The 24,685-nt window shown below is 39.4% G+C and overlaps 1 protein-coding gene across 3 annotated transcripts in view; it reads left to right on the top strand.

Annotated features, from left to right (window-relative positions):
• The window catches only part of Spidr (scaffold protein involved in DNA repair), a 217,360-nt gene that overhangs the window by 76,377 nt on the left and 116,298 nt on the right, over window positions 1–24,685 (top strand). For all 3 annotated transcript variants that reach the window (XM_051190979.1, XM_051190978.1, XM_051190980.1), the window contains one exon: window positions 6,396–6,615. In XM_051190979.1, coding sequence (XP_051046936.1) covers window positions 6,396–6,615 — 220 coding nt within the window. The remainder of the gene's footprint in view (window positions 1–6,395; window positions 6,616–24,685) is intronic.

Genomic DNA, 24,685 nt, shown 5'->3' with positions numbered 1-24,685 from the left:
GATGAGAAACTTCTGCTACAGCCAGCCTTAGGATACACAGTAAATATGAAGCCATTGTGGGCTATATGAGAACCTGTCTGGAAACAACAACAAAACCAGAAGATGGAAAGTATATATGGAATGATAGCTAACTGCAATGTGACTCATACATGAAACATCAAAAAACCAAATAACATCCTTTTGTCAGGAAATGAAAAGGTCAGTAACAAGACTAACTTTTTTGTTGAAGTTTATTCCCTTAACATAATAAAGAATAAATTATTCTTGGTCTTTTGACATGATTAACATGACTAGCCATGTACACAACTATTTTGTCATGTTCAGTGCTAGACCCGCCTTCCTCATCATATGTTTGATGTTCCTGTGAGCCTTTCTCTACTCCTGATCAGAATGTAGGATGAATCCATGTGTGTTCTGATCCCTCTGGAATGGTTAGGTACGGTGACTGTTGGTAAGTATGAAAGAACAGACACTTAATGGGGTTGGTTGGCCCTTTGTGAACATGTGGCCAGAGATGTCACAGCATTGCTATATACAACTTTCATGGGATGCCCCTGAGGAAGTATTTATTTATTAAGAAAAGGTGACTTTATTAAACATTAGATTGTTTCTACTTTTAAAAATTCATGTTTTTATAGGTAATTCTCATATGAAAGTTGTTTTTAGCTATTGAGTCCCTATATTTGCCTTCCCTAGCAACTGTCCAGAACCAGAGCACTTCCCTTGCTACATGTCTTTCAGTGAGACCTGCTTGTGGTAATTGCCTCTCCTCTTTTGTATTTCTAGTTTTACTTTTTGTTTTCTGCCTTTCCATATTCATTAAAAGACTAGGAGATAGCCCCAGACTGCAGTGTCTCACACTTGTAAATTTGCCATGCTCTTGTTCAGGCACTCATTGCTCTGGGTCATGGTAGATTTTGTTCATTTCACTTAAGTAAAGTGACTTAACTCCTGAATTAGAAGTTTTATCATTGGAGTATACGTTTCTAATTATCATTAGTAGGGATAAAGGATTTATAAAGCAGATATCAAGTATAAAACGATAGTGAAGACATCCTGGATTCTCATAGTTTTTCCATGAATGTTTTCTAACTCTTTTTTCTGTGTGGTTGTAGTGAGTTAACTTCATGGAGACGTTGTCTTGTATGCCTGTTAACTCAAAATGCTTAGATTCTTTTGATACTTCATAGCCTGCCCTCAGGGACATAAAATATTCAAATGCCTAAGACTTATGGCTGATAATCTCATTCAAACCACCAGATTCTACTCTCTGGCCCTCATAATACAAAATGTATTCAGTTCACTTTTAAAATTCCACATAGTCTTTCACAGTCTCAACACTGTTTTTAAAACTAATCCAACTCTCTTCTGAGACTCAATGCAAGCTCTTAATTGTATCTATTTGTAAAATCAAAAAAGAAATTATGTACTTGTAATACATAGAGTTTTCATTACTGGTCCAAAAGGGAGGAATTCAGGCCCAGTGAAGAAATGCTGAATCAAAGCAAGACCAAAACCCAGCAAGGGAAAGTCCAAATCCTGGATAATAATGTCTCTATGTTTCCAGATTTGCTATCTATAGTATCCTTTCTCTCTGAGGGCTCATTCCATTCCTGTGTGCAGCTTTTCTTTGCCAATATCCCATGACTCTGTTACCTCTAATATCTTGAGATCTCCAATGCAATTCAGGCTTCATTTTCAAGCTTCACGAAATGGTTTCTCAGAGCCTCTTGCCCTCTCAGGACTTTATGCAGACATTGTCCTGCCACATGTTACCTGGCCTCAGTAATCCTCCATAACCATCGAGGAAGATCCCATAACCCCTTTACCCTCATAACTAAAGCCAGGACTATTTGGATAACACTGCCAAGTTCAGCTGTCAGATTGGAATGGAGCCTGTATCCTTGAATCACATTTGTAGCAGCTTTAGTTGGCAGTTGCTGTTTAGGAGCAGAAAATTCCTTAGGCCTTTTCCTTTCACAGTATTATAAGCTTAAGTGGGTGGGAAATTGCCCTTTTCCTTTGTTCCACTTCAGATCTCTGGCTTTTAACACAAACCTGGGGAACATTATAATTGTAGCTGTTCTGAGAAGGGTGGTGGGTTAAGGGACCTTTCTGCCACTCACAGGCTTGCTGAGTAAATAATGGAAATAGAAAATTGAGCTGAAGGAAAAGTAAGGCTTGCATTAGCAAAGCATGAAAGTGAATAGATTAGTATTTGGGGTTATTTGTGATGTAATTTAACAACATTGGCAATAGTAACATCAGTAAAGCCACAAATTCATAGGGAATAGGTTTCAGCAGCTGAAGCTTACTCTGTGGAGTAAGCTGATGCTTTAGTTGAGTCCAAGTTCTCTGTGGGTCCCCCCCCCCCCATTTTTTCCTGGTCATTTCCTTCACCCTTTCTTGACTCTTAGAGAGAACTTAAAGTGCTCAATATGCATATTACTTCTCTTGGTAAGACTCTAAACTCTAACTCTTCATTTATCAGGTTGGATGACACATTTTTCTGGTTTTGCTATGGTGACATTTGTGGAGCACTTCTTTGGAATAGCACCTGTTTGTTGGTGTCTACAATAGCACACTTCTTATAGTTCACATGTGTATGGGCAAAGGAACAACTCCCTATTTTCCGAAAGGGCTAGAAAACATACAAGTGTTTCTTCTCTTTCCTAGTGAATTGTAGAAGATGGTTCTGTTTGGAGCACTTGCAGGATTTGGAGGTGTAGTTCTGTTGGTGGAATGCTTTCCTTTCTTTCATGAAGTCCTGTGTTCATTGCCCATAAATGTGATGGTGCACACTTACAATCTCCACACTCAGGCAATGGAGGTAGGGGAAGAGCAGCTAAAGGCCACCCTCAACTAAATAGTAAATTTAAGGCCAGCCTGGACTTTGTGAGTCCCTCTCTCACAGAAGCAGAGGGTAAGAAAATTCTTGTCCTCTACATAAGAATGATTTCAAATTCTCTGCTCACATCCTAGCTTACTTCACATTGTCCTTTCTTTTATAGTACTTTAATTAGTCATGTGCTTCAATTTTCAGAGTAACATGCATAGGATGATTTAAGTTTAGTGGACTCTGTATTTCAAATAAGTCAACCATCACAGTAACCACAGATTTTTGTCTTGTATCATTTTTTATATTTTTTTTTTTTGTGTCCTCTTGACCATCTAAATTCAAAGACCTCCCTTTTCATCTCAGTTAGCTAATAAAATGTTCTGTGAGCTTTGTCTATAGAAAGACAAACACACTTGTATTCACCCAAGATAGGAAAGCAATGGTAGACCAAAGTATTGATTCTACCAAATTCTGATTTAGCAAACTAGTGAGTTTATTGGGGTTATTTAATGAGAGTATGGGTGATAGGTGTCTTACAGAGCATGGATCACTCAAAGGCATCACCAAAAGCCAACCCCAGCTGAGTGACAACTAGTGGGAGCTGTAATGCTGGAGCTGCATAGACAGGTCAGAAAGTCTCCTGGAGGCAACTCAAACTTGTTAGTGCTCTCTCCCGGGATCATTTACTACTTTTATAATGTTTGAGAGGGGCCTTGTGAATTTTGTTAGTTTCATGAATTTAATACTACTTGAAGGTTTCTTTCTTCTACTTCTGGAACCTTCATGAGTTTTTCTGTTCCCTCCAAGAATAAATTGCTACACAACACCTCACGCCTTCCTCCAGCTCTTATATTCTTTTTATTTCCTTTTTCTATAATGATCTAGGTGTTGGACAGAGTGATAGAGATGCCTGACAGTGACTAAGCATTGGGCCTCTGTGCCACAGCAACATCACTTGCTCTCAGGAGCTTTATCAGTAGTTATGAATTCTCAAATACACCCAGTCTACAAAAGGAGTTTTTATCCACTAATAATTCTTTGGGTAGAAACACAAATGTTCAGAAATAACTTGACACATATTACATTCATTCAACAAAACAACAGAGGTTCCTTCTCTACTAGGTCCTATATCCTACCCCCCATAGCCTTTTGCTCTGGCAAAAGTACCAGACAGGAGTTCCTCCTGTGGAATAGGCCTTAAATTCAATTGGAAAGGCAAGTGTTGTACTTAAAATAATCATAACATTATTGAACCTATGGGTGTATCCTGTCTGGCATTTTGGTAATATGCTTTTTTTTTTAAACTCCTTGATTGTTTCTGTAATTTTATTATAGCCCCTAGGACTATAATATCACAGCATTACTTGAGGAAGCAACCTTACACAAGTTCTATTTCTATCAACCTGTTTTTTGTAGTTACCATAGATTGAATAAGAAAACTGACTCGAGCTGTGTAGTGGTGATGCATGCCTTTAATCCCAGCACTTTTGAGGCAGAGGCAGGCGGGTCTCTGTCAATTTGAGAACAGACTGGTCTCCAGAATGAGTTCTAGGACAGCCTAGAGCGGTTATAGAGAGATACTTTGTCTCCAAAAAAAAAAAAAAGAAAGAAAGAAAGAAAGAAAGAAAAGAAAACTGAATGCTTTGAAAAGCCAATACTATAATCATTGCACATGTCCTGTATTCACTGTGTTCCCATTGATTCTCAGTTGTCTGTGTGTGTGTGTGTTTGTATGAATTGAGGCTATTATCATTAGAGAAATACAAATAAGGTAATTGGGTAATTTTTAATTTCAGTATTAATAATATTTTTATACTTTAAAATTTTCATACAGTGTATTTGGATCATGTTTGTCCTCAGCTTCTTCTCCTAACTCCTCCCAAGTTGACCCCCACATCCTTATCCCCAGGCCCCAATTTTATGTTCTAATTTTTTGTGTATTTGTTTTGTTGTTGTTTTATAAGGGTCTGTGACTCCAATTTGTGCTGCCCAGTTGTGTTGACATTTACTGGAGCATGATCAACCTACTAGGAGCCATATCCTTAAAGAAAACTAACTGTCCCTTCCCCAGAAGCCACTAGCTATCCATGGGTTTAGGCTCAAGAATTCACTCCCACACCATGCTATCGTACTGGCTAGCTCAACTTCGTGCAGATCTTGTACACACAAGCAGAGCTGCTGAGTTCATGAGTACAGCAGTCCTGTCATATGAGAAGACAGTTTGCTCAGGTCCTCTTTAGCCTATGGCTCTTAAAAATCTTTCTACTATGGCTTTTGAGAAGGTTCCCAAGTAATTGTTTGTGGCAGTTACTCAAACTATTTCCTGGATGATGTGATATTTTGGTTAAGTGCTCCAACATTTATGGAAAATATTGCCCTAGCAGCATAGAAATGACCTTTTTTTTGAACCATTCACCAAATTGCTAAACAGTGTTCTGTGTAAAATGAGTGTCTCTGGTATTCACATCTCTTGAGCTTAAATTAGGAGATTGCTTCCAGCACATAATTTGACAGATCTTATCCCAATTGAGACTACTTTGTTTTATTCTACAAGGGCATTCTTTATTTGTGTCCCTCAGAACTCCTGGTGGTACTCTGCCCTAAGGACAGGACTGTACTGTCCCTTCCCTACAGCTGTGGTCACCAGTGCTGATAACCTGTCATGGTATCATATATCTGTGGTGCTCAGGATATAATAGTTAACGTAAAATAATTTGTTTATCCCCCAAGTTATTAGGTGCTGTGGATATTGAGAAGACTTTATCTTATTTGAAATACTGTTAGGACTTACTAAACTGTTCATTGTATGTTTTTACGTGTATTTTAATGATAGAACTGTAGGTATCTGTTCTCCAATACTATTTGAGTGCTTGTATAATGGTTTACCTTTCATGAACTCTTAGGACTTCTGTGTACTCTAACCTCTGAGTATTTGTTACTTTTTTCATCCTGATAAGGTAGCTCTGCATGTCTAGTATGATGCACAGCAAATATTGTAGCTACAAGACCAGGAACCTGTGGCAACTGACTACCTGGACTTGAGCTGGGTAGCCAGTACCCAATAAAATAGCTGATCATGAAGCCCCAGACAGTGACTTCTGTCATAAGACACAGAGGGTAGTTCTTCAGTGTTTTAATATAACCCCCCACCCTAATACAAGCATACATTTTACATTGGTACAACATGTGTCCATAACTATTATTGCATTGGTTCACCTTAGTTTATCCTCTAATTTGCTCAGATATTTACTGGAGCAAGTGACATGATCAGTTTGATAGATGAGAAATTGGAGGAGTTAAAATCTATGTTATTTGGCCAATTCTGTAAGAAAGATACTATTGGAGTCCAGATCAAATTCTACCCTTTAAAATCCATACTCCAGACACCCAGCAGTCCATGAACTTCCCTGCATTAATTTCCTTTTCTGTCACTGGTGCAGAGTTTCTGACCAGAACAGGTGAGACAGGTATAGATATTTGTTCACAGAATGTGTAGAATGCTTCTAAATGTGATTTTTCTCTCTCCCCCGCCCCATGTTCTGTTTTCAACTTCTAGGCAGAAAATCTGGTGTATTAACTGTGAAAATCCTAGAGCTCCATGAGGAATGTACCATGCAAGTTGCACTATGTGAGCAATTAGCAGGACCACCAACCACCAGTTCTCCCAGGGGAATATGTCCTAGACTGGGAGCCTGCCTGAAGGTTCTTTTTACCAGAGAGACTGCAGACCACCTAAGGGGGCATCTTCAGGACATCATTTATATCTTCCCTCCTTGGTGAGTACAACAAACTGAGAACAACAGTCAACTGTGCATCTGCCTCATAGTGGAAGACTAGGAAAAATTCTGTGACTATTAGAGAAATGCTAAGGGAGGAAAGCCAGGGTGTGACGTGGATCTTCTGTGACAGAAGTACTGAATTTTGTCCTTTTTGAACCATAGGTGTTATAATTTGGATTTAGGGAGTAGGAAAAACAACCACTTGAGGATTCTTGTCCAAAGGATATGTTTGTGTGATTTTTGATCTGGCCTTTTTTTTTTTTTTTTTTTTTTTTTTTTTTTTGTTGTTCTTATTCTTCTTGGTAAAATAGGTGTATTAAGAGGTCTTATGAGACAATAGGGAATAGACAATAGGGAAATATAAAAAGAATGGATTAAAACAACATAGTTTGAACTCTAGGAGCATAAATAATTATTACTGAACCAAAATTTGCTAGCAATTCTAATAATGTTTGCTTTCTTGTGCTTGCAAGATTAGTTTTTTTTGTTTTTTTTTTAGTTTAAAGATAGTTTTATTATTATTAGAATTTCATACATTTTTTTATGCATATAGAGTATTTTTTATTTAATTTTATATAACAAAGTCCAATTAAATGAAAACAAACATTTATACACAATATTTGGGAATTTGGGCGTCGTTCTTTCCAAACTACTTCCTGCTAGTAAGGGGCGCTGTCTTGGGGGATTCGAAGAAGATTCAGATATCCTAGCTGTAGTCTGTAGGGCTGTTTTGTCCAGCTGTTTGGAATGTAGGATCAGCTTGTACTCTGTTTCAGGCGGTCTGGTGTGATCAAACCACATTAGTCTGGAAGGAATCCACATCTTTTCATTTTCTGTGGAAACAAAAATAGAAATACTTTTCCCCAGTAACTTGTTCTTCAACTTAAATTTTGGAGTCAAAGCGTTTTTTTTTTTTTTTTTTTTTTTTTTTTTTTATTATTTTACATGTCGATCCCAGTTCCCCCTCCCTCCCTCCCTCCCCCCAAGCCTTCCCTCCCTCCTTCCCTCCCTTTTGCCCTCTCTACCCTCTCCCATGCACTCTAAACACCCTCCCCTCCCAACCCCCCACCACAATACAATATGTAGGGGAATGCCATCCAGTTGGGGTCATGTAGATCTGACAGGTCCTGTGAAGTAGGGACTAGGGCTTCTCTCCTATCTCTAGAATAAGGCAGTTATCCCTCCATGGGGGATATGTTTGCAAAGTCCTTTTGTGCACCAGGGATACATCCTGGCTCCACTGTCTGAGGTCTCTTAGACTGCTCAGACCTTCTGGCTGAGACCCATATTCAGGGGGGTCCGAGTCAGACCCCTGTTGGCTTCCCAGCTATCAGTCTAGTGGCCCTTAGCTCCTCCTTGTTCAGGTAAGCTGTCTCTATGTACTTCTACCGCATGGTCTTGTCCTCTCCATCTGCTTCTGGGTTCTAGTTTGACTCAGTGTTTATGTATGGGTGTTTGCTCCTGTTTTCAACAGGCATTAGTTGAGGACTCCATGGAGAAGTTAGTTGTTGATCTCACTCTCCGGGAAGGGTATTTATGATAGCCTTTCCACGGAAGCTGAGATTGTTAGTTGGGAGCAGTCTTGTAGTTCCCTCGACCTTTCTTTGTGTTCAACTTTATCTTCAATCCAATATTGGCTCCCTCTTTTATGTTCTCTCTCTCTGTCTCTGTCTCTCTCTCTCTCTTTCCTATTTTCCATTCCTAACCAGGCTCAATCCTCCTGGTCGCACATGCCTTCCTCTCCTCCCTCTCATTTTCTCCTACTTCTCTCTCCATTAGCTGTCCTCCCCCACTATACCTGAGGTCTGGGGGACTTGTCCCTTCCCAGTTCTGTGAGGGACTTTATATGAATCTCTTAGAATACAACTTGTATCCTAGTTCCTCTGGTGATGTGAATTATAGGCTGGTGATCATTTGATCTAGGTCTAAAATCCATATATGAGTGAGTACATACTGTGTTCCTCTTTCTGTGACTGGGTTACCTCATTCAAGATTAGTTTTTACAATGAAAAAAAAATCAACTTTTTTGCTTTGAAGGATATTAATTATTAACTTTATTGGTAAAAAGTTTCATCTATGTGATTCTTAGATTATTTGATTTTTAATTGGCTACAGATGTTAAACATTAAGCTTACCTGTAAGCAGGTGTTACAACTCTGGAGCTGTAAAGAGATAACTCTGAAGGCTGGAACTGCAATAGGACTACTCTGGAGGGAAAGCTATCCTGACTTGTCTGGAAGTCAGGCTGTACCTGAAGTTGTAATAGGACAGCTTTGTAGGCTAGATAAGGTATCCTGACTTATTGGGACGTCAGACTGTACTTGAAGCTGGGGTGTGGTAGGGAATGGCATCCCCACAGGATATGGCAATCCTGCTCCTTTCCTAGAGAGAGCTGTTACAACTGAGCTCTATTTGGTTGCCCCAAGCGAACATCCTAGCAGAGCCATCCACTTCTTTTTTTCTGTTCAGGCCCATGATGTTATTTCTGCTTCACTTAGCTAAAGGGAAGGTTCCTGCAGAAATATAGCAATCAGGTTCGTCAGCAAATTACTTTTTCTGCTCAACTTCCAAAAGAGTTTCCTAGCAGATGTAAATGTTTCTTCTGGCTTTTCTGCTCAGCCCCCCTCTCCCCCCCAAGGGAATGTCTCGGCAAAGATTCTTATTTTTTTCTGTGCTGACAGAAGATCTTCACCTAAAAATCTATTAAGAAAGAGATTTATTTGGGAAGGAGGAGTCTAGGAGAGTGACTGCCTTTGCCGGGGTGGTAAAGGACAACCAGCAACTGAACTGGTAGGGGGACTCATATAGGGCTTTTTAGAGGTGGAGTTTTCCTAGGAGATTTTTCTGCTCAGGGATTGGTTAGTTTTCCTGATCAGGGATTGGTTAGTTTAGTTAGTCAGGGGCAGAGTTGGCTCTGGTTGCAGGGCCAAACTGTTTCTTTCATTGGCCCTTTTTAGCTGTTTTGCTCTATTTTGGGGGCTAAGGGAATGTGTTTCATAGGGTCTGGGCTCAGGGCTAAAAGTGTTTCTTTCCCTGTCTCAGATTTCAGATCTAGGATGTGTTTCTTTCACTAGCTCTGGGTTCAGGGTCAGGGTACTAGATTTCATTCTCATGGGTTGGTTGGTTCTTTGGCTGACCCTTTTACCCTAATTAATGTATATTAGTTATTAACTATTGGTAAAATGTTTCATCTGTGAAATTCTTACAATATTGGATTTGGGATTGGCTACAGATGTTAAACATTAAGCTTACCTTCCACAGGAGGAGGTCTTTTAGAGCATCATGGCCAGTGATCATTTCTGGTATACAGTGACCTCTTCATGATTCTTAGGATCTTGTGTGAAAGTTGTTACCTTCTTTTTTTAGATTTATTTATTATGTACACAGTGTTCTGTCTACATGTATGTCTGCATGTCAGAAGAGGGCACCAGCTCTCATTATAGATGGTTGTGAGCCACCATGGGTGCTGGGAATTGAACTCAGGACCTCTGGAAGAGCAGCCAGTGCTCTTCACCTCTGAGCCATCTCTCCAGCTCTCTTGTTACCTTCTAATACTTTTGCCCATGGATATTTTTGTTTTTATTCTTTGAGTATTTTTTGCTACCTAATTGTAGTGTAGACTTAAAAGGAGGGTTGGGGAGAATCTTGTATTTGACCCAGAAATGTCATGTGAAGTCTAGTTGTTTTTATATGCTGTGCCATGCTGTTAAGAAATGGATTTCCTCTCAAGGAAAAGAATCCAGAATGCTTGTGATAACCAGGGCAAGTGGCATCATATTTGAATGCTGTCATCAGGCATTTTGGCAAACCTACAGATGTGAAAGTATGTGAAATAAAGGTAATGTCATGAATTTCCTCAGAGTCCCTTGGTGTGGTTTTCTTAAAATGGCCACATCAAAAGAAATCAGGGTTAGGGGTTGAGCTCAGTACTGAAGCACCTGCCTGGCATTACCTACTACTGGGAGTGGGGAGGGAAGAAGGTGGGTGGATGGGAGGGAGATAGGGAGAGAGCAAGTTAGATATATAACTATAATCAGTTGCTAGGACCTTCAATATATTACCTACTTTTGTTTAAAAAGCTTGCTTAACCCTTTGTCTTCATTTTTCTATTGGGATAAGACAGCATAAAAATTTTATTTGAGATTTCTAGTTTCAGAGGATTAGAGTTCATTGCCATCATGGCAGGTAGCGTGACAGCAAGCAGGCAGGCATCACACTGACAAAGTAACTTTGAGATCTCATGAGACAGAGACAGAATGGAAGGGATTTTTGAAACTTTAAAGCCGTCCCCCACTGACACACCTTCTCCTAAGGCCATATTTCCTAAGTCTTCCCAATCATTTCCACCAACTAGGGATCAAGAATTCAAATGTGTTAGTTCTTGGAGTCCATTCTCCTTCAAGCCACCACACCCTTAAAATCCACACAGCCTAAATAGCCATCAGCATGAAGTAAATTAAACTATTTGCTGTACATGTCTGGAATGTACAGTGATTTAATTCAATGATAGTGGTAGATGATATCTCCATTTCTAGAACAATGTCCCTATCACAAAACAGGTCAGTGTTCAAGGTCCCCCAGGGAAGGAGAAGCCATAATATTCATAGACAGATGAGATAGTCGGATCTCCTGGGCTGTACAAGCAGCACTATTACCTTGGTCATCCTCTCAATGGCAGCCAATAAATTCGTACAGCTGCTTAGTCTGTTTGGGCTACCTTAACAAAATGCTAACTCATCTTGTTAAGCAATAGAAATGTATTTCTCCCAATTATGTAAGATAATGGCCAAGGTCAAGTTACCAGAAAGATAGATTTCCTCTGAATTGTCTACTTGGCCATTGTAACATAACCCACTTGGTGTCATCTTTCAGGATCTTTCCTGTGTGTGTCTACCCCTGATGTCTATCCATGTACAGACTTTTCATTGTCTTAGGACCTGTCAGATTAAGTTGATCTCACACTGCAGCTCACTTTGACTTAACTACCTTTTAGTGCCGTGTGCCTGGGACATCAACACAGGAGTTATACCTACTATGAGAGTGATCATGTTTTCTGTGTTCAGGTAAACCAAATGATTTTTCTGTCTCTACATGGCCCAAAGGAACTTAAAAAGCAATGTCCTGAGGAGCTTCTTGAGCTATATTATATATTGTTACATAGAGTCAGGAGTTTTTAAACCATTTTTAATATTACACATGTGCATCTGTTGTCTGTGAAGATTTGGGGACTGTATGTGCATGAGTGTAGTTTCTCCTCAGAGGCCAGAAGAGGGAATCTGATTCCTGAGTCATAGGTAGTTGTGAGCCACTCACTCTGCATGGGTGCTGGGAGTCCAACTTGGGTCCTCTGTAAGAGCAGTAGGAAGTCTTAACCCCTTGAGCCATGTTTCTAGCCTCTGAAATTGTAGTGGTCTGCCTCTGTTGCAAAGAGAAAGTTCCTTGAGGAGAGATGAAGACTGCTTACTTGTGGTATAAGAGCAAATGTTTATAGATTATTGTTAGTTACTATGCTAGTTTAATGAATTAGTGGTTGTGGGGTCTCCTTCAATCTCCACTAGCACTGTGTAGTTAGCTAAGTTTCTACTACCAGGCAGAGTCTCCTTGTTAACTAGGTGTTTAGTTCAATTAGGGAACAATTAGATAGTGCCAAGGTAAATAAAGAAGAATGGGAATAGAAGGAGACAAGTGATCTGATAGGGAAATAGGAAAGGGGGGAATAAATACAGGAGGGAAAGGGAGGGAGGCCAAATAACAATATAGATGGCTGAAAAATCCACATGGAATCATACTATTAACTATTTACCTAAAATACTACAATGCATGTAACTCAGGCAGAGATATACTATTGCACCTATAGGGTTATGATGTTATCCTGGTTCATTAGCCTCATTGCTAGATAGGACTGTAGGTTTCATCCCTCCTTTGTGTTCCTTTCCCATGCTTTTTGGTCTTTGCTTTTTGGTCTAAATTATCTATTTTATCTTTGAGACCTCATGTCTTCTACTTGATTTATTTCTTCTTGTAAAGCTTTCTTTTGAGTTTTGTAGTTGGACCGTTGGGTTTTTCAGTCCCAACTTCATTTCAGCTTGAGTCCTCCTTAGTGTTTCTGTGTCTATTTAGTTTATTTTCAAGTCCTGGATTCTCCATCAGCCTTATGTTTGTATTTTCTTTTTCATCACTCAGATGTTTATTCTCATTATTCTCCTTTTCCTTGATTTTCTTGAGCTGTTTGTGTCTTCTTTAAACTTTAAGGTGATTTATGATGATTATTTTTATTTCTGTGCACTGGAGTTGATCTGCATAATTCTCACTGGGCAAGCATTTCTATAGGACTGGTAGGTTTAGAGAGAAGAAAGTGGCTTGTTTATTAATATTGTTGGTATTCCTGCAGTGAGATCCAGGCACAAGAACATTGTTAGTTCTGCGTATGTTGTAGATGAAGCAGGGTAAAGGAGAAGGGGAGAAGTGTGGGAAGATTTGGTTTAGAGGTTGGAAATGGCTTGAGTTTAATGAAATCAGGTAGACAGAGACAGGGCTGGCATACAGGTTGTGCTTCTTGCTCTGTGGTGAGGGCAAAGAAAGATAAGCCAGGCGGGTGCACTGCTTATGTGACTCAGACATAATCTCGTAGATTGTAGAAAAGGTGTTCATGAAAAGGTCAGAGGTATTGAGCAGTCTAGACTTTCTGGAGGGGGTTGTGGAATGTCTGGGTATGGAATGGGGTGGTGAAGGCACTTCAAAGGATCATGAAGTTAGGGCAGGTCCTGATGGAAACCTACACATTGACTGTGATTCAGGAGGACTAGGCAGGGGCACAGTATGTGTAACCCATTTGTAGCCTTGAGATTGGCTGCTGCAAGGTGCTGGTGGTACTAGCTGTAGGAACCAAAATAGATCTGGTGGGGTTCAAAAAAACAAGTATGGTGTATTGAAGCATATTCATCAGGCTACCCCATGGGGAGGATCTGGCAAGTCTGGGTATAGAGTGGGGTGGTAGTGTGCAAAAGGTAGGCAATTCCTGGAAGAAGTCTAGATGTTGGCTGAGGTGCAGGATGAAGTGATATGATTGGGCTGGGGCAAGAGATTGTGCACCCTGTGGTAACTATTACAAATTGCCAGTGACCAGATTAGGCTAGGATACTGTGGGACCCAGGCTAAATCTGGGGCTTTTTGGAAAAACAATTATGGGGTTATAGGTGGTACTCACCAGGCTAGAACCAGAAGGGGGACATACAGAGTCTGAGTTTGGAGTCAGGTGATGGAGGCAGCCTCTGTTGGCTTTTTTCTAATTATCTACTCTTTATGAGATACTGTGTTGCACATATATTCATATAATTGTGCTTGTGTTGTTTCTTAATGTATAGGGTTTCTTTAAATAATTTTGATAATGTGGTCATGAATTCCTTCAGTTTATTTTGTTTTCAATTCTGAGGGGTAGCTTCTGGATATACTGTGTTGAAAATTATTGTTTAGGCCTTCAAATACATTATTACATGTCCTCCTAGTCTTCAAACAGTTTTTGCTAAGATTCAGCTAGCATTTTTGTGGTTTTTCTAGTGTTTTCAGGATTCTTTCTTGCAATTTTCTCTGTTTTGTGTTTTTGAAACTGACAATATAACTTTTGAGAGTTTATTTTCTAGTTATAAGTGCTTAAGCTTCTGTATTCTTCCCATAACTAAATGTTCTTGTCTTTTCCAACATTTGGAAATTTTTTATTTCTCTGCATCTGTTTTCTGTACTTTTAGCCTACTTACCTGTTTCTTTGTCCAAATTTTCCCGAAGGTTTTAGATTGATCTATCCTCCCTCCCTCCCTCCCTCCCTCCCTCCCTCCCTCCCTCCCTCCCTCCCCTGATTACTTGAGTGTGATAATTCATCAGCTTGTCTTCTGCTTGATTTAGTCTTTTGGTGAGGCTTTCTAATAAGGTTTTGTTGTGTTTGATTTTGACTTACTGAACTTTTCATTTATTATTTCTGTTTATTTTTGTAATTTATTGAAATCTATTATGCCCATGTCTTATTTAGGGTTTATAGGGCTGTGAAGAGACACTGTGACCAAGGTAACTCTTATAAAGGAAAACATTTAATTGGGTCTGGCTTATACTTTCAGATGTTTAATACATTATCATTATGGCAGGAGATGGTGGTATGTAGGCAAACATGGTGCCCAAGAAGGAGCTGAGAGCTCTACATCTTTTTTTTTTTTTAATTTGTCAAGTACCCATTTACTTGCTTATGAAAGTGTCCTTTTTAACAGTGAGCTCATTACACTTGGCAACCATTTTTGTGCTTTCTTATTGATTTTTGTTTGTCTGTTTTGAAACAGGGTCTCACCATGTTTATAGGCTAGCTTGAAATTATCTATGTAGTCCAGGCTTTTCCTCTTGAGTATTGGGATTAAACACATACATCTCAACATTTAGCTCTTGACAACATCTTGTTCCTCCAAGTCTTCTCCATTCTACTTTGGAGTTAATCCTGGATTTCTTCTCTATTCTGAATATCTTCTTTTTTTAAATTTTTTTATAACCAAGTCCATTTAAATGAAAACAAACATTTATAGATAATATTGGGGAATTTGGGCGTCGTTCTTTCCAAACTACTTCCTGCTGGTAAGGGGCGCTGTCATGGGGGATTCTAAGAAGATGCAGAAATCCTGGCTGTAGTCTGCAAGGCTGTTTTTGTCCAGCTGTTTTGAATGTAGGATCACCTGGTACTCTGTTTCAGGCGGTCTGGCTTGATCAAACCACATTAGTCTGGAAGGAATCCACAGCTTTTCATTTTCTGTGGGAACAAATAGAAATCCTTCTCCCCAGTAACTTGTCCTTGAACTTAAATTTTGGGGTCAAAGCATTTTTTTTATTTATTATTTTACATGTCAATCCCAGTTCCCTCTCCTTCCCTCCCTCCCTGCCTCCCTCACTTTTACCCTCTCTGCCCTCTCACATGTACCCTAACCACCCTCCCTCCCATCCCCCACCCCAATTCCATATGTAGGACAATGCCATCCAGTTGGGGTCATGTAAATCTGACAGGTCATTTGAAGTAGGGACTAGGGCTTCTCTCCTGTCTCTAGGTTAAGGCAGTTATCCCTCCGTGTGGGATGTATTCGCAAGGTCCTTTTGTGCATCAGGGATACATCCTGGCTCCACTGCCTGAGGTCCCTTAGACTGCTCAGTCCTTCTGGATGAGACCCATATTCAGGGGGGCCTGAGTCAGTCCCATGCTGGCTTCCCAGCTATCAGTCTGGTGGCCCGTTAGCTCCTCCTTGTTCAGGTAAGCTGTCTGTATGTGTTTCTGCAGCCTGGTTTTGTCCTCTCAATCTGCATCTGGGTTCTAGTTCGACTCAGTGTTTACGTATGGGTGTTTGCTCCTGTTTCTAGCAGACATTAGATGAGGGCTCCATGGATAAGTTAGTTGTTGATCTCACTCTCCTGGAAGGGCATTTATGGTAGTCTTTCCACGGAAGCTCAAATTGTTAGTTGGCAGCAGTCTTGTAGTTCTCTAGACCTTTCTTTGTGTTCAATTTTATCTTCAACCAATATTGGCTCCCTCTTTTATGTTCTCTCTCTCTCTCTCTCTCTCTCTCTCTCTCTCTCTCTCTCTCTCTCTCTCTGTTTCTCTCTCTCTCTCTCTCCTGTCTTCTATTCCTAACCGGGCTCAATCTTCCTGGTCACATGTGTTTTCCTTTCCTCCCCTTCTCTTTCTCCTACTTCTCTCTCCATTCGCTGCCTCCCCCACTTCCCCTGTGCTCTGGGGGACTTGTCCCTTCCCAGTTCTGTGAGGGACTTTATATGAATCTCGTAGAATACACCTTGTATCCTTTTCCCTCTGGTGGTGTGAATTATAGGCTGGTGATCCTTTGCTCTAGGTCTAAATTCCATATATGCGTGAGTACATACTATGTTCCTCTTTTTGTGACTAGGTTACCTCATTCAGGATGGTTTCTTCAAGTGCCATCCACTTGCCTTCGAATTTCACGATACCATTATTTTTTTCTGTAAAGTAGTATTCCAGTGTGCAGGTGTGCCACATCTTCATTAATCATTCTTCAATTGAGGGGCATCTAGGTTGCTTCCAGCTTCTTGCTATTACAAATAGTGCTGCTATGAACATAGTTGAACAGATGTCTTTGTAGCATGGATGTGGATCCTTTGGGTATATGCCTAAGAGGGGGATTGCCGGGTCCTGTGGTAAACTAATTCCCATTTTTCTGAGGAACTGATCTCCAGAATGGCTGTATGAGTTTGTACTCCCATCAGCAGTGGAGGAGTGTTCCCCTTTCTCCACATACTCTCCAAAACCAGTTGTCATTGGTGTTTCTAATTTTAGCCATTCTGGCAGGAGTAAGATGGTATCTCAAAGTTGTATTGATTTGCATTTCCCTGATAGCTAAGGATGTGGAGCACTTTCTTAAGTGTCTTTCAGCCTTTTTGATTTCCTCTATTGAGAATTCTTTCTTCAGGTCTGTACCCCATTTTTTAATAGGGTTATTTGTTGTTTTGTTGCCTAGTTTCTTGAGTTCTTTGTATATTTTGGAGTTCAGCCCTTTGTCGGATATAGGATTGATGAAGATCTTTTCCCAGTCTGTGGGCTGCCATTTGGTTTTGTCCACTGTGTCCTTTGCCTTACAGAAGCTTCTAAGTTTGAAGAGGTCCCATTTATTAATTGTTGCTCTCAGTGTCTGTGCCCCTGGAGTTATGTTCAGGAAGCGGTATCCTATACCAATTTGTTGAAGGGTACCTCCTACTTTCTCTTCTAAGAGGTTCAGTGTGTTCGGATTGATGTTGAGGTCTTTGATCCATTTGGACTTGAGTTTTGTGCATGGCGATAGACATGGGTCTATCTGCAGTCTTCTACATACCCTCATCCAATTGTGCCAGCACCATTTGTTGAAGTTGCTGTCCTTGCCCCATTGTATAATTTTAGCTGTTTTGTCGAAAATCAGGTGTTCCTAGGTGTGTGGGTTAATATCAGGATTTTAAATTCGATTCCATTGGTCTACCTGTCTATTTTTGTGCCAATACCAGGCTGTTTTCAGAACTATAGCTCTGTAGTAGAGTTTAAAGTCAGGAATGGTGATGCCTCCTGAAGTTCTTTTATTGTACAGGGTTGTTTTGGCTATCCTGGGTCTTTTTCTTTTCCATATAAAGTTGATTATTATCCTTTTAAGGTCAGTGAAGAATTGTGGTGGGATTTTAATGGGGATTGCATTGAATCTGTAGATTGCTTTTGGCAAGATTACCATTTTTACTATGTTTATGCTACCTATCCAAGAGCATGGGAGATCTTTCCATTTTCTGGTATCTTTAATTTCTTTCTTTAGAGCCTACATCTTGATCTGTAGGCTGTGGTGATGTATTGCATAGAGATCAGATTGCAAAGCTATTCACAGCCATAGAAGCTGGGCAGTGGTGGCATGCACCTTTAATCCCAGGATTTGGGAGACAGAGGCAGATGAGTCTCTGTGAATTTAAGACCACATGAGAGTGAATAAATCTAAAAGAGAAACAGAGCTCATGCCTTTAATCCCAGTACTAGAGAATATAAGGAGCTCAGTGCAGTCTCAGGAGCAATCTGGAGATGCAGTCTAAGGTTCAGTGGATCACCATTTTGGTCTGAGCATTGGTGGAGGTGAGAACTTTCAGGTGACTGGCTACTTTGCTTTTCTGATCTTCATCTTTAACCTCAATATCTCTCTCGGGGTCTATATTATTAGTGCTACTGCAGGCAGCAGAAGAGACCTGTGTACAAGGTGTAGTTTGAGCATATATAAGACCTCCAAGTCTACCTCCACAGTGACCTGCTGCAAGACCTCACCCACTCCAACAAGGTCACACCTTTTAACTGTGGACCAAGCATTCAAACACATGAGTGTATGTTACCATCCCTTTTCAAACCATCATACCCTGTTTTGCTTAATTCAGCTATTTATGTCTTCATTGAATTCAGTGCTCATTTTTAAAATTAGCCTTGAATTTTTTTTTTTTTTTCCTCCATCTCCCTCTTGGACTGTAAGGGTTACAACCTTTTGGAGAAGTCATGTCACATTACCTTACTTTTTGAGTACTTCTGGTGTTGTGTTGCCCAACTTTTCTTGTAAATATCTCTTCCACTTTGATACAATGGTCTCATTGAATAGATTTTCCAGAGGGCTACATGTTCAATACCATTCAGAGAAGCCAAAATAAGATATCATAACGACAGCATGAGGAAAAAGTACTCATAAGATATTAATGATTTTTAATCTTCATTGTTATCCTGACTGTATTTATGTATGGATACATATGTCAGAATGTAGCTCCAGGGAACTTTTCAGAAAGGTTTAACAGAGAAGGGAAGACTTACCCAGGGTTTCTTGGCTACCATTCCATGGTGAGTGAGACTACATGAAGTGATTGTTGTGCAGTGTGAGCATCTCCACTCCTGCATCTATGCCTTTCTGCTATGATGGGCTAGACCCTTAAACTGTATACTGAAATAAACCCTCCCTTCCTTAAATTCTTTTTGCTGGGTATATTTCCAGGTCACAACATCAAGAAAGTTAACTAATACAGAGAAATAATTAAGAAAAAAAAAAAAAAAAACACTGTATCATCAATAGTGATTAAAGGAAAGCAGCAAAAATAATATAGAATCAATCTAAAAATTATTTAGCAATAAGTTGTAAGTAATAAAATGAAAATGGTGAAGCAAAATGGGGCTAGCTGGAGAAAGACAAATAAAGATGAATTCAAATATTAATTTAAATGATTTTAAAAGTAAAAATGTCAGATAAAAATAAAGAAAAATAAGTCATAAGCTATAGAACTTTCACTTGAACAGCTTCTTTCCAGGTTTTCTAGTACTGGAATCTTCCAGGTTATGTGGTATGTAGGGTTGATTGTCATTTATGTCTATTCCCACTAGACAGTTGCTGATTTCTGAGTGCTGAGAGCACTCAATGGTGTGTTGTCAGTAACAGGGCTACACTTTCTGTGGAAATGTCACAGGTTTGCTTATTTGCTAATCCCAATGAGTTTTGGATCCTGTGGGCCTTCACATGTGTCCTTCTAGGTCAGCATACCATGAGGTGATGTGATTGCTTTCTGTAAATGTGAAGACCAAACAGATTATTGATTTCTTTAGTAGCTTTGTGAAACTATGTAAAGTCACAGGAACTCTGACTCATCCCTGGAAACAAAATTCAGCCACTGAAAGGGAACTGCAGAAACTGAGCAGTTCATTGCCTTCAGGCTGCACATTGTCCAGTGCCGCACCAGCAATAATTGTAGGTCAGGAGTGTGGTTCAGAGACATCAAAGTCACTTACCAAACACTGTACTATCAATAGCTCAAGGTCTCCACAAAATAAAATTTAGGAAGTTTTCCTCTTTCTGCGATGGGCTTTTGCGTCCATTTCTCACTCTAGACATCAACAGAGTATCCCCAAGGACACTGGATTGTGATTGATCATGTTTTCTGAACTCAAGAATATTCCACTCTCAGGCCTTTTCTTGAAATGGATCCCTCAGTCATACAAATGCTACAGTGAGTTTCTTCTCTGGAGCCAGAGAATAATTCAGGAGGACTCACTTTCGGACTGAATCTTCATGCAGAGGTTTCTCTGTGACTGCGGCAGCCAATGTACTATTATTAAGGCCACCTTTACTGATATTATGCTTGCAGTGTCATGTTCTGCTCTCTTATAGGGCAACCAAAATTGTCTGTCAAACAAAGCTGGTACTTATGGAAATTGTCAGTTAGATATTGTTTAAAAAGTCTCTCTTAGGCTAAAATAAAAAGATAGCAACATCTTGAAACAAAAAAAAAAAAAAAAAAAAAAAAAAAAAGACAATAGTAATATTACTGTTTTGGAGGGTTTTGTTTGTTTGTTTTGGGTTTTGGTTTTTGGTGACAGGGTTTGTCTGTGTAGCCCTGTCTCTCCTGGAACTCACTTTGTAGACCAGGGTGGCCTCAAACTCAAAGAAATCCACCTGCTTCTGCCTCCTGAGATCTGGGATTAAAGGTGTGTGCCACCACTGCCCAGCATTAGAAAATAATGGTAAAAATATATATAGTTTTGATACTGTTTATATTTTTGTCACATATGATTATGCAAATGTACTTTACACTAACTATAAATCTATGTTAATAGATATATAATGTATAAAGAATAATCCATGACAATAGCAGCATGAAGAAAAGAGGGATAGAGATGCATAAGATCAGGATTCTTGCATAGCATTGAAACTTGGTATAAGCCAAGATAAGTTCTTAGAAGTATAGAATATTGTTTTGAATCCCAAAAACAATTAAGAAAATGACTAAGGGCCATGAGATGGTTCAACAAGTAAAAGCGCTTGATGTGTAAGTTTGACAACTTAGTTAGATGCTTGGAAACCACAGAGGAGGGACTCGCTTTACTGTATTTTTTCCTTTCATTGAATATCGGTAGTTTTGTTTTTCTCACACAGTATGTCCTGATTACAGCTTCCCTTCCCTCTACTCCTTCCAGTTCATCTCCACCTACCCTCCTATCCAGATTTACTCTGATGTGGGATGTCTTTCTGTATGCTATGAATATGTGTTGCTTTTATTTTTTTGATAAATAAAGCTGCTTTGGCCTAAGACAGGACAAAATATAGCTAGGTGGGAAATCCAAACAGATTGAGAAATAAAAAAGTCAGAGTCAGGAAGGTGCCCTGTAACTGCCAAAGAGGTAAGATGCCAGAACATAACCTGTATGTCGTGGCTACATGGTGGTACACAGATGATTAAAGATGGGTAAATTTGTAATAGAGAGCTAGCCACTAATAAGCCTGAGCTATTGACCAAACAATTATATTTAATATTAGCCTCTGAGTGGTTATTTTATAAGCAGCTTCAAGGACCCAAGAACGGGAGAGAAACGGGTCCAGGGGGACCAGTAGAACAGAAAAATACAGTCAACTATGTTGGGCCTTAAAAGACTCAAGCCTAATAAACTCAGTGTAACTTCCTGAGTCTGATTTGAGTTTAGCAGTCTGCCTCTGTCCAGCTACTGCTAACGTGGTGGAATATTATTGGTCCTTACACTTCAACCCATCCTGAGGTCCCCACCCACTTTCTCAATGATATATAAGTTCCTGCCTCTTACAATAAAATGAGATCCAGCTTACAGTGTGGTTATCTCTGGTGACTAGGGGTGGGGTGGAGTCTGGGTTGTCAACACTCCATCCTGCTCAGGCCCAGGAAGAGACCAGCTGGACTGACCCTTCCACAGCCCTATCTGCTGGAGGACCTCACACAACTATACCATTCCCTTTCTGTCTCTCATTAGAAAAGAACAGGTCTCTAAAAGGTAACAGCCATATATAACAAAATAAAATATAATAAGATAAAACAAAAACCATCAAGTTAAGGCTGGACACAAATCAAACCAACAGAAAGCAAAGTGCCCTAAGAATAGGCACAAGAATCTGAGACCCACTTATTCACACACTCTGGAGTCCCATTAAAACACTAAGCTGAAAGCTATAATATATATTCAGGGGACCTAGTGTAGATCTGCACATGCCCTGTGCTTGCTGCTTTAGTTTCTGTAAGTTTATTGATGACTGAGCAAGGTTTTGATCTACAGGAATAGCAGAATATCATTAGGAGTCATTTTATCACCACCCCTCTTTCTCTCTCTCTCCCTCTCCCTCCTTCCTTCCCTCCCTTCCTTCCTGTCTTTTTCTCCTTTCCTTCCTTTCCTTTCTCCTTTCTCCTTGCCCCTTTCCTTTCTCCTTTCCCTCCCTTTCCCCTTCCCTTGCCTCTTCTCCCCTCCCCTTCCCTCACTTTCCCTTAGACATCAGCTATTCCTTCAAACTTTGTGCCACCATTGCACTAGCATATTCTGCAGGACAACATTGTAGATCAAAGATTTTGTGGTGGAGTTGATGTATGCATTTCTCTTTTGGTAGCCTGCAGAGTACAAAGATACTAGAATGCAGAGGTAAATGTTCTATGTAGGTGCTAGCTCGATCATGTTCAATGAGTTGTGTGGATGTTGTCTTCAGCAATGGGTCTTGCTGTCAGTTTGTGGAGAGCAACCTATTGTGCTAACAGCCTGGGATGTTTGGGGATTTCCTTGGGAATCCTTTGGCCAACAATACAATTGGAAAAGGCACAATTGGATGTAACCCAGTTCTGATATTAGGAGCTTTGTTTGGTGACAATAGATGGCCAGTTGGGATTCCATCTCCCTTATTATTTTAAGACTTCATTTAGATTGGCTTTATATGTTATAAGTTTCCACTGTATTAGTTTTCTGTGCTCCCTTTCAAAAGCCTCTGAGTTGTAGTTGGAGAGAACTGACTTTAAAAAGTTGTTCTCTGACATTTACCATGGCATGCATGGACTTATGTTCCACACACACACAAATAGTAATAATAATAATATTTTTAGAAAGAAAAAAAACAATACAGTAAAAATTTAGAACAATGAAAATTTAAAATGTTACAAAAATAAAAAAATGTGAAGAACTAAAAAGAATATGACAGAGCAAACTGTTAATAAAGTGACAGTGAACTTTTTATAAATGATTACATTAAATGTGAATCAATAAACTGAACTTTTAATAATATTTTTATATTCTTTGAGAATTTCATACAATATATTTTGATCATATTCTTCCCTCTCCACGATCCTGCCCTACCTTCTTCCCCACCAAGCTTTGTCTCACTTAACAAACATAAGAGTGCATTTTATGACTCCTACTAGCATGGAGGTTGTCCTGGGTTGTGGTGGCTATATCCAATGTTACTCTAATAAAGAAACTGATTTTTTCTTTTTCAGCAGCTATCAGTTGTGAATAGCTTGTTGACTGCTTCCCCTCCTCATGCCTGCTCAAAAAATGTGTTTAGGAAGCTTCTTCAGTGATAGGTTTCTGTATGGCTTTTAAAAGACATCTTTAGTGTTAATTATTCATTTCCTCCTTTATTCTGTTTTCCCTTCCCCACACCCCCTTTAATTCTATCTTCTTCGTCTGTTGATAGATCACAATATATTTTATTTCTCTTTCTTGGAAGAATCCCTTCTACTCTCTGATTACTTACTAGCTATCTAGCCTCTGATCATTCCAAATGAAACCTACATATCTAAAGGTTAAAAACTAACACTCACAATTTAGCATATAATATTTGCCTTTCTTGGTATGGATTACCAAACTCAGGGGTGATTGCTTCTAGCTCTATCCATCTACCTTCAGATCTCATAATTCCACTGTTCTTTACAGCTGAATAATGTGTGAATATATCACATTTTCATTATCTATCCATCAGTTGATGGATTTACCCTTTCCTGGCTATTGTGAGTAGAACAGCAATGAACATGTACAAGTACGTGTCTCTGTAGTAAAACGTAGAGTCCTTTGGGTATGTGCCCTAGAGTAGTATAAGCTGTTTCATATGGTAGACCTATTTCTAGATTTCTTTTCTCTCATCTCCACTGATTTAAATAGTAGCTGTACCCCTTTACACTTTGACTAGTAATAAATAAGTGTTACTTTTCCCTATATCCTTGAGAATATCTGTTTTTGTTTCTTTAATTAATATTAATCTTGCCCATCTGATTAGCTAAGCTGACATCTCATAGAAGTTTTAATTTTTATTTCTCTGATGGCTAATATTTTTCAGCTATTTGCTTTCCATCTTTTATTTCTGTGTCTCATGTTTTAATTGGATTTGTTTTCTTGATATTCAGATTATTTTAGTTCTCTGTATATTCTATATACTAACCCTGTCTTTAATTTTTTTTTTAATGCCTTGTCATATAGTTCCTGTTATACATTTCGCTTTTTCACTTCCTTGATTGGGAGTTATTCCAAGTTTTTTTTTTTTTGAGGCTGTTGTGAAGGTTATTTTTTCTGATTTTATTTTTCGTCTATATAAATGTCATTTGTATAGAAGAAGGCTACTGATTTTTTTCATGTTAATTTTTTTTTGCATTTTTTATTTTTTAATTTCACTTTACATTCCAACCACAGTTCTCCCTACCATACCTCCTCCCACTCTCCTTGTTACCCCCCAGTCCACTCCCATTCCATTCCTCCTCATGATAAGGGCTC

Source organism: Phodopus roborovskii, unplaced genomic scaffold (genome assembly GCF_943737965.1).
Source record: "Phodopus roborovskii unplaced genomic scaffold, PHOROB, whole genome shotgun sequence".
Taxonomy (NCBI): domain Eukaryota; kingdom Metazoa; phylum Chordata; class Mammalia; order Rodentia; family Cricetidae; genus Phodopus; species Phodopus roborovskii.
Note: the sequence above shows the minus strand (reverse complement) of the source record. Positions and strands in the feature narration are given on the sequence as shown.